Genomic DNA, 13,494 nt, shown 5'->3' on the forward strand with positions numbered 1-13,494 from the left:
AAACCAGGAGTTAAAGTGATCAAAACTAAACGGAAGAACAACAGCAAAAGGAAAAATGTGCTCCAATCCAAACTTTTAGCAAAGGAGAGGAAGAAAAAAAGAAAAAAACTATGGACAACTCTGCTGAACCAAGGCCAAAAATATAAACTTTTTAGCAGTTTGAGATAATGATTTGAACTAAAATCTGAAGTGTATATGGCAGTTCTCCCTTGCTACACCTGCACTGGCATCGGGAGCCATACACCTTGTTTTCCCATGCACCCTACCAGACTCTGGCTCACATGTATCCCTTCCCTGCCTGGTGCCAGCCCTTTCCCCTCCCTGCAGAAGGCAAGAGGGATCATTCACCCTGGGAAGGGCAATGTTTAAGGAGAGGCAGCTGAATGGGCAGGGGGAGAGAGACCAACAAAAATCCCTTTAAGACTGATCTTTATATTGTGCCCTTGAAACCTCTTGGGCCTTGGAAAGCCCTCGTGATTGGGGATGCACTCAAGCGGTAATTAGTCTGTTCCAAAAAAGAATCATTTAAGTTACAGTCTAAATTACGTTAGAACTGAAACACAAAATACAGTGTATTTTTATCATATCAAAGTAGAATATTTACTTTTCATCAAAGAAAATATTTATTTATCTATTCCAAGTACTGAATTTCTAGGATAAACTACATGCAGTTACATTTGATGTACTTGGTCACCAGTTTTTGGTGGAAAAAATGCTTTTGCATCCCAAAGGATTCCAAAACTAGTAAATACAAACTGATAGAAAATAAAGAGTAGTTATTCAAAGAATGACAGAAATTTGACAAAGAGAAAGCTGCTTAAAAATGCACAGTGACAATGGATTCAGGAAACTAATATTCAAAGATCACGATAGCTATGAGAACTGTTGGCTGCTGTGTAGGATGACCTGAGCTGGAATAGGAACTACAGCATAGAAGATAAGTGTTATAACTTGGTTTGCAGAAGCAGTTTTGGAATATTGGAGGCTAGCTGACTTTAAACCAGTTCTAGAGTCATGCAGAATTTTGGAGATTATTTCAATTGCAGAAAAGCATTTGAGTCAGCAGTGCAAGTTATTTCAACTCCCTGAGAAAGGTGCATGAGACCGTATCAGAAGCAGAATGTTTGTTAATAAAGGTAGCAGAGGCACAGAGACAGCAGGATCATCTGTATAGGGACTAGCATAGCAACTTAGGCAGCTTCTTAGTAAATTCAGATGATGTAAACTTGAATAAGCAAGTTTAATTAGCTGAGAAATATGAACTAAAATGCAGTGCTTCAGAAGAGGCAAGGAATGGAGTCTATAAAAGGAAAAAATGGGGGGGTTGAATTCAGGTGCATCTCCTCAGTATGAGAAAATGCAATTTCATGTGCAAGTAAAGGCATGAAGGAATCCCTACTGCCAGAAAAGGATTAGTTATTTTGGAGATAGTCAGTCTAAAAGAACTAAATGAAATACATATTAAGCCCTAGTATAATTTGCACTCTTTGGCTTAGGAAGTATTTACCTGAAACGAATTAAAGGCGGATATTATAGCTGAGGAGCAATACCTGAAAATACAAAGGTTGAGAAAAAATTGTTGTTTTGGTGAAGTGAAGCCTTTTTAGGGATAATCTCCGGAGTTTCTAGGAGAAGATGTAGGAATAAGTCTTATCACTGACTCCTGCAAGGACAAAGACATTAACACTGTGCATCTTAGAAAGACTGGAGTCTTTAGTAACAAGGAAGCAGAAAATGTGTCATGTGGGTTTTCCTTGGAGTCCCTGTGAGGAAGTCCTTCAAGTTAAGGGCCCTGGGAGGAAGTATGGAGAATCAAAAAGGATCCACAGTGTCACATGGAGAACCATAACTGATCAGGAAGCACCTCACTGAGACTGCATACATGTTAATTTGGGACTGTAGGTGCAGATGTTACCCAGATTAAACATGGAGAGCAGCACTGATAAAGAGGAGGGATTTGCAGCTTGTGTTACAGGAAGAGTTGATGTAAGAGTTGTATTAGCCCCTAATTCATGTTAACTCACCTGCCAGCTTGTTTTCAACCGCTCAAATTTGACTGCCTCCTAAGAAAAGCTAATAATGAAGAGCAGATGCAATTCTTGGATGATTCAGCAGAGGAGCTGCTCACAGGTAGCAGGCGTGTGGATGTGATGCACTGCACAGGGATGCTTTCATTGTCTTTGAGCATGGTTCCAACTGGCTGAGCTCCCTGAGCACCGACAGGCCCTCGAACCATGTCCTTCTGTCACACACATGTAATCCCATGCTTTGGTGGGCTGAAACCACCCTCATGTTACTTTGGAAATTTTGGATTTTAAACCTCGTAATTACTAAAGAAAGTGACCCGGAGAGGACTGAGGGCTATGCGATATGTATCATGTACACAAGCAAGGTGATATGTGTTTACACACATAGGCAGTATGAAAACAAGCCTGCCTGTGGTCTGTGACATTAAGGCCCAGGATCTCCCTCAGAGTCTGTTAGTATTCACCATTATAAATGTATCCAGGGACCATTAAGGGGGCTCTTTCTGAGGAAAGAGGCAACTGCAAGGCTGAAAGTTGCAGTTGGTGTCCAGGAAAAGATCTCTGCAGTATTGCACTGAAACACTACAGGGTCCAGAAGCCTAAGCAGAGCCTGCACCCCCCGCATCTCTCCTGTCTTACCTTTACATGCTTGCTCCAGCTCTGGGCTTCAGTGCATTGTGTATTTTCTTAACCAACTTTGTAAAATTCAAACAGCAGTACAAGTGACTGATTTTTCCTCTGTACTTCTGACCTGTTTCACAAAGGCATATCCAGTAACATATGTTTTCAAAGCAGCTGCCAAATTGAAATGTATTGTTTTTTGGTTGTTAACTAGGCTTGCCAACATCAACTTTTATGAAGTATACTCTGGTCATAACATTCCTTCCACTGTGAATAATTTTGAAGATATTGGCCCCACATTCAACTTCTCAGTTAAGGTTAGTAAACGTATTTGGTTCTGGTTCGAGAAGTTGCCTTAGCTCCCTCTGTAGCCTGCTCCCAAAACCTAGTTAAAAAACACTCCTGATTTTGATGCTTTTGAATAGATCGAATAAGAAAAAAGATTGTAAATAGATGGGGAATAAATGCTTGGAGTCTTCATAAGGTTAAGGATGACATTTGCAATTACTGCACAAGTAGAATGGGGGAGGGATTGGTCTAAGTTTACATACTTAAAAGATGGTTAATGCTTAACTTTAGGCCAACTTAGACTGTTTTTTCACAGTCTTCTGCCAATTTGATAGAGGAAAACAAGTCTTTGCAGGCTGGAACTTTGAAACTTGAAGTTCGGCAAGGGTTAAGTACTCAAACCAGTTGCAAGAACTAACAAAATCACAGCACTTATTACATAACTCAGAAAAAACTTAGATCCAAGTATGCAACGTGGAAGAAACTTAAATTATGTTCCATTTACATTCCTGTAACTGCTGCTCCAAAGGACTAAATAGGCCTATTGGCTGTGGTAGAATATTTGCTTTCAAAACATATTCCATGCAGTTAATATGAGCTTTGCTAAGGAAACAGGAACCTGAAGCTATACTGTACACTTTCTGCTTTACTATTCACATAATTTAACTACTATTGTAGTGTCTTAGTACAAAAAATATTGGTGCAAAAGGAGTCCAGTTCTTCCATACTCATCCATGACTTCTGATTTTCTTGCTATATGAAATAATTTATGCATATGTAATCATAGCTACCTGAATTAACTCCGAGTTATTTGCTTTGCAGGTAACAACAGGAAGTATTCCAGTAAAGATGGCATCTGTAATAATCTATCTTCCAGAACTGACCAGTAAAGACAACCCGCTGATGTACCTAACTACGGTCACCACAGATCAGGTGTAGAACCGAACTGTGTTTTGGGGGCTAACCAGTACTATAAACATAATTATCTCCCTTCACAGAATCCATGCCCTTTCACCTTGTCCCTTCCTCATAGAGGAGGACCACAATGTGATCAGTATACTAGCCTGTTACTTGGCAGAGGTGGTTACATCCCCAGCTGAGTTTTTGAGTGATTCTGGATCTTTTCAGTTTGGTCTTTCTCCAAGTTCCTGAAAAAGTTATCCTAAAAATGGAATTTTTAGATCAGGATGAACCCTTCAGGTCCATCTAAAGGAAAAAAAAAAAAAAAGAAAATCACCTTAAGGCCATTTAATTCTGACCAGAACTACATACAGTCTCTCTTAAGTTTCCTAAAGAATTCAGTGTTACATAATTCAGTTCAAACCTTTCACAGCTGGCATCTCATCCCAGAAGTGTATATTGTTAAGATGACTATAAAGTTCTGAGTATGATGTTATCCAGTCTCATTCCTGCCGTCTTTCCTAGGCCAGAGGTGTTACTTGTGAAGCTCAGATAAATCCACTGCAAATAGGGAAAAGACCTTATTCTCCATCTTTCACAAAAGAGAACTTCAGAACTTCCAAAGAACTGGTGAGTAAGACTCTGACCTGCAGTAAGCAGGACAGGGATGCAGACCTGATCCTCATGAGCCCATTGCTGTACTTGTGAGGAAAGCTGTGATGGGGTGGGATTCCACATTTACAGTGCAGGAGTTCAGCCTATGGATGTTTTCACACATACATCTGCTTTAGATAGAAGAAAAAGTGCATGTTCTTCACAGCCTGCAAGCACTTAATTTGTAGGCACAGAATGGCAAAGGGGAAAAAAGTCTGGATGTTAAAAGAATATTTTTTAAAATGTGTTTTTAATGCATGTTCTTGCCTCTTCTTGCTTTTTCCCCTGGAAGAACTGTAAGAATGTGAAGTGCAGTGCCATCACATGCAAACTGGAAGACATCATGCTGAAGGGAGAGTACTTTGTGAACGTGTCCACCCAAATCTGGAATGGAACCTTTGCTGCTGTGAGTATCATCTGCATCTTTATGAGGGATGTGTTTCAAAGTATTTCTGAACTTCTAATAATATTCAAAGTTCAGTAAAGAGACCCTACAATCTAGAATGACCTTCCTTTACTTTCCATTGCTCTAGGTGTTTTTCCAGATTGAAAACTTGAACCTAAAAGTAAAGTAGTGAGGCTGCACAGTGAGTGCTGTTCAGTCCAGCACACAATCTAAGAAAGTGCTATGATAATGCAACCTTAATAGCTGAAAAAACCATTTCCTACATCTGTTAAATTCATTCGGGGTAACTGCAGTTTCCATAAAACTCGTCCCAGGAGAGAAGAGTACAATATCATCATAGCCTGTCAAATAATGGTGCTTTGAGCTATTGAACATCACAGCCTACATAGTGATCATTTTAAGTCACATCAAAATTCATTGTTAGTGCTGCCAGTTTTATTTGTTATAGAAATTGTGGAAAACTTTTTAATTGATTTTGTAGATGACAAAGAAACAGTCCAAGAGACCTACAGGATGCTTAAAAATATCTATCAATAATATCTTGGCTTTCCCATTTTAAATTACCATATGTCCTCTAGGATATAACTCATTCTGAGTTAACAGACTTTTGAAGTTATACCATGTTTGTTTCTTAGCTAGGCAACCAACCAAACAGTCTTGGGAGTCCTGGGTTTGCCTAAAGCATCAGGAACATGACGAAGTCCCCTTAGTTTGTCTGGCAAGTCCTGTGGCAGGTATTGATATTTAACAGCAGGGCTGTTGTCAGCATTCAGCTCTTGAAAGGAAAAGGTCAGGTTGATATTGTAAAGTGCATTATGCAAGTGTGCAACAAAAAGAGTCTGTCTTTAAAGTTTGTATTTTTTAAATCCTCTGCGTCAAGACTATTTGTTAGTGCTGTCAGGTACAGAGAGGGGGGAGATCTGAACAAAAGGTTGTACCCTCACAAGAAAGTGAGTGGAAATAATTTGTTTACTACTGGCTGATGGGAAGGAAAAATCTTATGCCACAGTTTTCCTTGCATTTCCCATTTTGTAATTTTTTTTTAATAGTCAAAGTTCACTTCAAATAATCTTGAAAGCACTCACTCAATAATGCACATCATCAGCTTTTTTATTTAGTGGCAATGAGCCATTGTCCAAGAAGGGCATAGTGAGCTTGCCAGTACCTGCTAAGCAAAGAAAAAATGTGTTTAGGAATTGAGGTTCCTTCAGTAGCACTAAGGTGGGTTTCTAAACTTTTAGGTGTGCAGAACAGACCACTTGGGCAGATGGCCACAGTGCAGAGGTGCAATAACTTATGGGGCAGGGACGGTCAATTCGGTGTGTGTGAGCTGCTGCAGACCCACGATTGCCCGTGTTTCCTGTGTCAAGCCCGTGGTACCTGCCCGTGCCACAGAGGAATGGCTGAGGAGGCAAGTGCTCCTGTGCTCCCATGAACCTGAGGCCATTCCTGGTGCTATAGGAGAAGAGCAGCAGTGAGCTGTCAGTGTCTCCTTTCCTCTCAGTACATCCACGGAGGGAAGTGGGGTCTGGCACAAGGTCCCTTTTCATATGGGAACTGGCTTAAGCTTTTTGTCGTCTTCTCTGTTTAAGCTGAGAGAGCCATGTCAGGATTTGAGAAGTGAAGAGAAACACACAGTGATAGGAAAAAAATAAATGGAGAAAAACAGAAGCATTGGATAGAGGTGAGGGGGGGAAGTAAAAGAACATCCAGTTTCCATTTCTTTCAAAGGCCAGAGATTTATTTCCATCTGTCTTTTGTTGCTGTCTCCCTTTCTCACTGTTATTTTTCCTCGTCTCTTCCCTGCTAGCAGCAGTGACAGCTTTGAAATAACTATAAAAAGGGTTATATAAACAATTCCTTCTGTTTTTCTTGAACTGTATGTTAAAGAAAGAAAAAAAACCAGTTCCCCGGTGTCATTGCTAAGTGTGGATTACTGATATATTATTACCTTGATATATGTGTTAGCTAGGGACAAATAAAAAGAGCATTTTAATATTCTTATTACTATGGTTTTTTTCTGGTTCTGAAGTCTTCATTTCAAAACAAGAGAATCATCTTAGGATGTCTGCATTCTAAATGATTTGCCTTATAACAGAGCTTTACAGTTGTTTTAATCTTTTCTTTCAGTTAACTTTCCAAACTTTACAACTCTCTGTAGAAGCAAAAATTGATACACATAACCCTGAGTTATTTATAATTGGAGAGAATACCCTAACTGTAAGTGACAGATAAGTATATTTTTTTCAACTTCTCTATCTTTTACTGTATTAAAGTGATAATTTTAATTTTCAGTATCTTTTAGGAGTACACAGCAATTTGACTGTGTAGAACTAATGTATATTTCTGATTATATAAAACCTCCCTTAAGTTACTGAAATGTTTTCATTTCAGCCAATTGCTATATAAACCAGACCCAGTTAAAATCTGCAGGTCTCAAATAGATTGTAGAGCTATCAGAAAAAGTCAGTTAGAAACTTCTGAAGTCCATATAGCTTCCTGTTTATGAAAGGATCAAAATTTGGACTTCTTTCTGCAATGGACTTAATTGTTGTAGATAAATAAGCTCTGGAAAACATGTTTGCAAATGTGATTTATAGTGTTGCTTACTTCTGTAAGCATATATGGTTTGATGTTTCTAGACAAATGTTTGGCACAGGTCTCCAGAAAATATACATAATTTCATTTGTAAAAGAGTGTAGAATATTTTTAGCATTTGGAATGGCTGTCATATGGACAATGTGGACACAGCTAATCTCAAGAGAAGTCTCCAAGCCACTGCTTTATTAGTACAGAATTCTTCTCTCAGGTTTTCCATCTGCTATATACAAACATAGAAAACACTTAAAGAATACAGTAGCACTGTGGTACTGTTGTAATAAAAAAGGATAACTTATTCTCTTGGTCTGTCTTGAGAGGAACACCTTTTCATTTGCAGTACTATGTTTTTACAGGATTTAGTAGCCTGTTTTATCCATAAAAATAATCAAGGCCATCGAAGACCAAAGTACAAATTAGTAAATGAGTCAACTATCTGTGAGAATGCATAGCATAGACCATTCAAAGACAAGGGAGGATGCAGTTAAATATGTACAAAGGCAATTAGTGATTGATCTGTCTCACTGTGGTGATAAGACCATAATCCAGTACCATTTCTAGTCATTGGTTTCTCATAGATCACACCATGTCTTGTGAAGAACCTCTAAATAAACCTGTAATCAGGAAAACCTCCAGTGCCTGAAGAGCAAAGGAAATATGTATGGAAATATGTTCTGTAAATAATGCCCTGTTTTTGCAGAAAAATTACATACCAGTATTTTAAGTGTTCTGAGTGTTTCGGCTTTGTGGCATGGTGGTATTTCCTTTAGGAGATGAAACTCATTCATACATAATGCAAATATTTCAGGTAATTGCACAGGCTTTTTAGGTACCTCATAAACTAATTATTTTTCCACACCTGGAGCATGATACTACCAAATTTACGTTACCAGCAGTTCTGTTGGCCATTTTAGGAGAACTAGAATTTAATTATTTGAATGACAGTTGACAAATAAAAGTTAATTCATCAGCCAGCCATTGATACATAGGCAGCTGGGACTTTTACAACTTTGAGACAGTGGCTGAACAGGCCCTGAAAGTTATCCACAGGTTCCTAAGAAACACCATGGCTTTTGACAAGGCTTACAGCCTGATCCTTACTCAAAAGCCTCTTGCTCTGTGAGAAGTCTTGATAAACGTGCCAAGATTGTGGAGGTACATTCTCTCTAGGGCACACAGTTTGACACTTCAATCATGGAGTCACTACCCAGCACTGTATATACCTCTCATCAGGCCAACAGAGGTACCCAGTCTGCCCTTCACACTGCCTTGGGAACAACACAGTGCAGAAGGAATCCTATTTCCCTACTGACCTTGTTAATTTAGATGGGCATGCTAGAATTCATCTAACGTAATATCTACATTAGTCATCCACATTAGAGTTAGCCATTCTATAAACCCTAATCCATAGAAAAAATAGGTATTTCTGAAATGAAATCCATCTTATCTTATAAATGATCCTGAAAATAAGTAGAGTGAATTACGCCCTAAGAGAGCCTGTCCTCCTTTAGAAGTCAAGTAACCATACTGTAGGCATAACAGTAGATGAGGTAGATCCCAGTCATGATGTCTTATTGACCATAGTTTAATTTCAGGCAAGGTAATTTTTTCTTAGGCATCAATTTTCCTTTCCAACAGTGCCACTTCACTGTTAATCTACTGGAGAAAGCATTACTAGGCAAACTGCACATACATATGAAATTGGCTTTTTAGATTGGATGAGCTGGGTTGTTGTTTAGCCAAATGAATGAATGTTGCCTTGTGATGCTATATGGGGAAGCTGCTTAGGTATTTTTGCATAAAAGCTTTCAGATTTTTTCCAAGTTGGAAAGAACTGCCAGCTGGAGGACAGGACATGAACCTGCTAGAATCATCATTACGGACATTTGGTTAGCAAATACACAAAGACAGACTCAGTGAAATGAATACACATAGCCACACCTAGCACAACACTGGAGCCTTCTAGCAGAAATTGCTTAAATCACTGAGATGTCATTCCAGTGGAAGTTTCCCAGAAAGCTTAAGATTAAATTACACCAGACAAATGCACCGGACAAGCAACCCAGGGAAAGTAAACCAGTGTGACTTATTTTATCATGTTTCAGGAAGGAAAAAAACCTTCGCTAAATGCATGTCATTCCAAGATTAAATCCAAAGATTTGGCAGTTCATAAATATTACAGCAATGTCTCCCTGAGCAGCTATGTTATATGTAATTATATAGTTGGTTATACGTAATCCAGCTAGATAGGGTATCACCTCAAAACTAACTTCCAGACACCGTATGCTCTTCTGGGACCTCTCTGGTATTGCTTTGTGGTACTCCAGTGTAGGTGTGCTACAAGTGCTCCTGTTCAACCCATACATCTTACAGTAGATTCATTCAGTTGACTCAGAAGAACACAGATTAACATGAGATCTACCAAGTTGTTAGTGGTTTCACAGGAGGTGGGAAGAACAGGGAAAGGAAGTACCTGTCCAGCAAGAGGGTTGAAGTTTCAGCAGATGCAGCGAGTGCACGATGGTGTCCAACCTCAGTGATTAGTATTGCCTCCTACAGGTGCCCACCACAGATAATGGGCTCTGACAATGCTTGTTGAAAAGTAGTTCTTCTCCAGCTGACACAAGAGAGGTCTGTTTTTGAGCAGATGGTGCTGTACACCAGGCTATTCCCCACTTTCATGTAGGTATGTCTGGTTTATGCAATTATGGTGTGTCTGTGCACTATGGGGACAACTCTGAAAGGCCTCCTGTTAATGGAGAGGCAGGAGGAGGTTGTTCTCTGCCTGTTACGTATCACTAGGAACGATGAGGGCCCCTAATCCTTACCTGGCACTGCTGTGTGCCATGGTGGCGCAACCAGGCACCCACAGACACTAGTGAACTGGCTGTAATTGCTTGATGTGTTCTAGTCATTGACCCTGGAATGTCTGAGTCCAGCCATTCTTGATCTTTGGTTTACAAATCCTACTTCATATGCAGTTAACATTAATCCTTAATACACAATCTCTCTGTTTTCAGATCCCAGTTACAATAATGAAGCCAGATGAGAAAGCTGAGATACCAGTAGGTGTTGTGATTGGCAGTATATTGGCGGGACTCCTCTTGCTGTTAGTATTGGTTGCCGTTTTGCGGAAAGTAAGTTTATATTCTTAAAAACAGAAAGGGATAAATACATTGGGCTATTTTCTCTGGAATCTCTCTGGTGTGGGACAAAACTGCTTATGCAGTTTGGTGGCGTGAATAATACTGCATTGGCATTACACCCTTGATGTATTTTAGAATGGTTTGTGAAATGAGTTCTTATAGAAACTGGCACAATGAAGATGATAAATGAGTTGCCAGTTGTTCAAAACAAGAGCTGTGGTATTTACTTTTTTCCTTTTGACACTGTCTGCCTCCTTCCGTAATACCCTAGCTGAGCTCTGAATGCCCATGATATTCCCAGTGGACAAGGCTGGGGATTAGAAGCAAGGAGGGAGAGGATGTATCTAAACAGACAAAAGAACAGAGAAAAAGCAAGGGCAAAAAGTCATTTACAAAGGATGCCTAGATAAAGGGGAGTTCTGTGTGCATTGGTGTTTGAAGGGCTCCTTGACACACCAAGGCAGCATGGAGAGTCAGGGAGACAAATGGCTAATCAGCACTGCTGTTCTGGTATTTAGTTGCACCAGGCAGGAGTTTAGGGCCCAGATCTTTCATTTTAGAGGCAAGAATTTTCTACAAATCAAACTCAATAGTTTGTGCATGCACACGTGCACTTCTACCATCACAGTATTTAGCTTAGTTAAGAAATGAACTATCAACAACTGACTCAGTGTGCTGTTATTTTAATACTTCTCACAGCTTGGCTTCTTCAAGAGACAGTATGAGAAAATGACACAGGATATAGAAGATGTCGATGAAATTGCAGAACTCACAAAGGACAAAGACTGAAGAAGACGAGTTATATGGATAAAGAGGAGATCTGAGCCACCAACAGTAGTTGCGATCCAGTCGGTTCTTCAGCTGGAGTGCCTTAAAGCTTAGTAACATTTAAACATTTTTAATGAAAGTGTGTTTATAGATGAAAATATTTTACAGATTCTACTCTATTATAAGAGTAACTGCAGGACAGTTTGGTTTTTTCAAAAATGATTTATAGTGCCTTTTCTAGTCAATTTTTGCCTTTCAAACAAACTCAGCCCTTAGAACTGGCAGGTCCGGAGTATACAGTAACATACTGTGCCAGCAGCCCTTCCCTTGATCCACTGCAGAGTAAAACAGAACAATTTATTTCAGATTATTGTGGAACAGCATCAGTTCGTAATTCAGTTGACAAGTACCATATGTGTAAAGGACATTTTTTATTAACTTGATGATGAATGTGTGGTGAATGCTGCTTCCAGACTGGGAGAAGAAAACTTATTTTTTCATTGACTAGCTCCATCCTTATTGTTTTAGAAAAATAATTTCCACCAGCAAACCTTTGTCTTAACTAATCTACAAACTGGGAACTGTGTATGAATATGTCTGTCTGGGTGCTACAGGACAATTGGTTGAGCAAAGTGCTCCAAAAGTTCACCATATTTCTTGCACTAAGGTCACAGCTAAATTACTGAAGGATATTGTTTTGGGGAAATATTGCCAAATGGTATGTATAACTGCCTTCTGCATACTTTCTGTCTGAGAAGAAAATATGAATTTCATAATCACTTACAGCATGTTCTTTGCAATATTATTACTGGTTTTCAGATTTCATCTTGAGAAGCTCTACCACTTCTATTAGGCTGGGCTTCACGCTCTCAGTCCCTCTGACACCAGTTTGGCTTTTGACAGAAATAAGGAAGACAGTCAAGATCTTGCCTTTAATTCTGTACTGAAAGATTTTGCAAGACTAGGAGCAAAAGGTTAACTAAAGGGGATAGATGACTGAGGAATTATGCATGTTACAAAAGGGGATAATGAAGATCTAAGGTCTGTAAAATGTTTACTGCACTTAACTTCTTTAGCATCTCAGTGCCCTCCAGGAGACCAAAGTTCAGTACAACCTCCTTACCTGTCACATTTGGTCCCACCTGTTCATGTCTTGCTGAAGTTAACTTATGTTTTATACAGCAAAGTACTGTAGTGCTCTGGTAGGAGCTCTAAGCACAATACTTGGGTGACTTTGTGTTGGTTACACACCTCAAGTTTATCACATGCTGTTATGCTGCCTGGTTTTAATGAAAGCTCAGTCTGTCTTAGAAAGGCCCGTGCTGTAAGACTGGAAACAGTCAGAGGAATTGGCCTTTTGGCTGTCTTTCTCTCTCATGGCTGGCAGTTACACTTTTAATTGCTTGTGAGAGATTTGTTTTCCTTTGTGTATGCTGCCATGCAAGTGAGATGTGTTTCCAACTCGAGATGATTTACTTGAACAGGAGTAAAACATTCAAATGTGCCTGATCTGACCCGAAGTCATGTTTTCTTTTCCCCAAGGATGGACTGTAATTATGCTTAGGCACCTTTCAATTATTTTCTGAGGGACTATAGGCTTGAGCACATTTGAAAGTTTTACTCGGTCTTTTTTAATCAGTAATCAGTCAGAAGCCAACCATGTCTTTGGCAAACAAGAAAAGAGATGCTTCATTTGCAGCAACAGCTGGATTGTGCTCAGTGTAGTTTTATATGTGTTTTGGGTTTATTTTGTATCTATGAAATGTTACATTTTGTGGTATTTTTTTTTTAACATTCTGAAAAACTATCCAGATTCTGATCTCGATTGTCAAACAAGATTCTTGCCATCAGCTGAGTCTGTGACCAAAACAATTATTTAAAAAGTAAAAAAAAAAGAAAAAAATTAGCAATTACATAAATCTAAAGAATATGCTCCTGACTTATAATTATAAAGCTTGAGGGCAAATGCTCAGAAAGTAAAGAAAAAAATTTGTCTGCCTCAGTTCTTGTGTAAACTTGTGCAGAAGAAAACAAACTCTACACCTGTACATGTGGGAAGCTCCTACATAATCAGGGTCAGGCACTT

At 39.2% G+C, this 13,494-nt stretch overlaps 1 protein-coding gene across 2 annotated transcripts in view; it reads left to right on the forward strand.

Annotated features, from left to right (window-relative positions):
• ITGA2 (integrin subunit alpha 2) overlaps nt 1-13,272 on the forward strand; it is a 67,587-nt gene extending 54,315 nt beyond the window's left edge. The window contains exons 24-30 of one of the 2 annotated variants that reach the window (XM_017811224.1): nt 2,863-2,965; nt 3,759-3,869; nt 4,362-4,466; nt 4,783-4,896; nt 7,027-7,116; nt 10,515-10,631; nt 11,340-13,272. In XM_017811224.1, coding sequence (XP_017666713.1) covers nt 2,863-2,965; nt 3,759-3,869; nt 4,362-4,466; nt 4,783-4,896; nt 7,027-7,116; nt 10,515-10,631; nt 11,340-11,429 — 730 coding nt within the window. In that variant the 3' untranslated portion in view covers nt 11,430-13,272. Of the gene's footprint in view, nt 1-2,862; nt 2,966-3,758; nt 3,870-4,361; nt 4,467-4,782; nt 4,897-6,488; nt 6,581-7,026; nt 7,117-10,514; nt 10,632-11,339 lie in introns of those variants that run through there. The other variant, XM_017811225.1, reaches the window with a different exon arrangement.
• Nucleotides 13,273-13,494: the final 222 nt, after the last annotated feature.

This window comes from Lepidothrix coronata, unplaced genomic scaffold, assembly GCF_001604755.1.
Source record: "Lepidothrix coronata isolate B3197 unplaced genomic scaffold, Lepidothrix_coronata-1.0 Scaffold31, whole genome shotgun sequence".
In the NCBI taxonomy this organism is placed as follows: domain Eukaryota; kingdom Metazoa; phylum Chordata; class Aves; order Passeriformes; family Pipridae; genus Lepidothrix; species Lepidothrix coronata.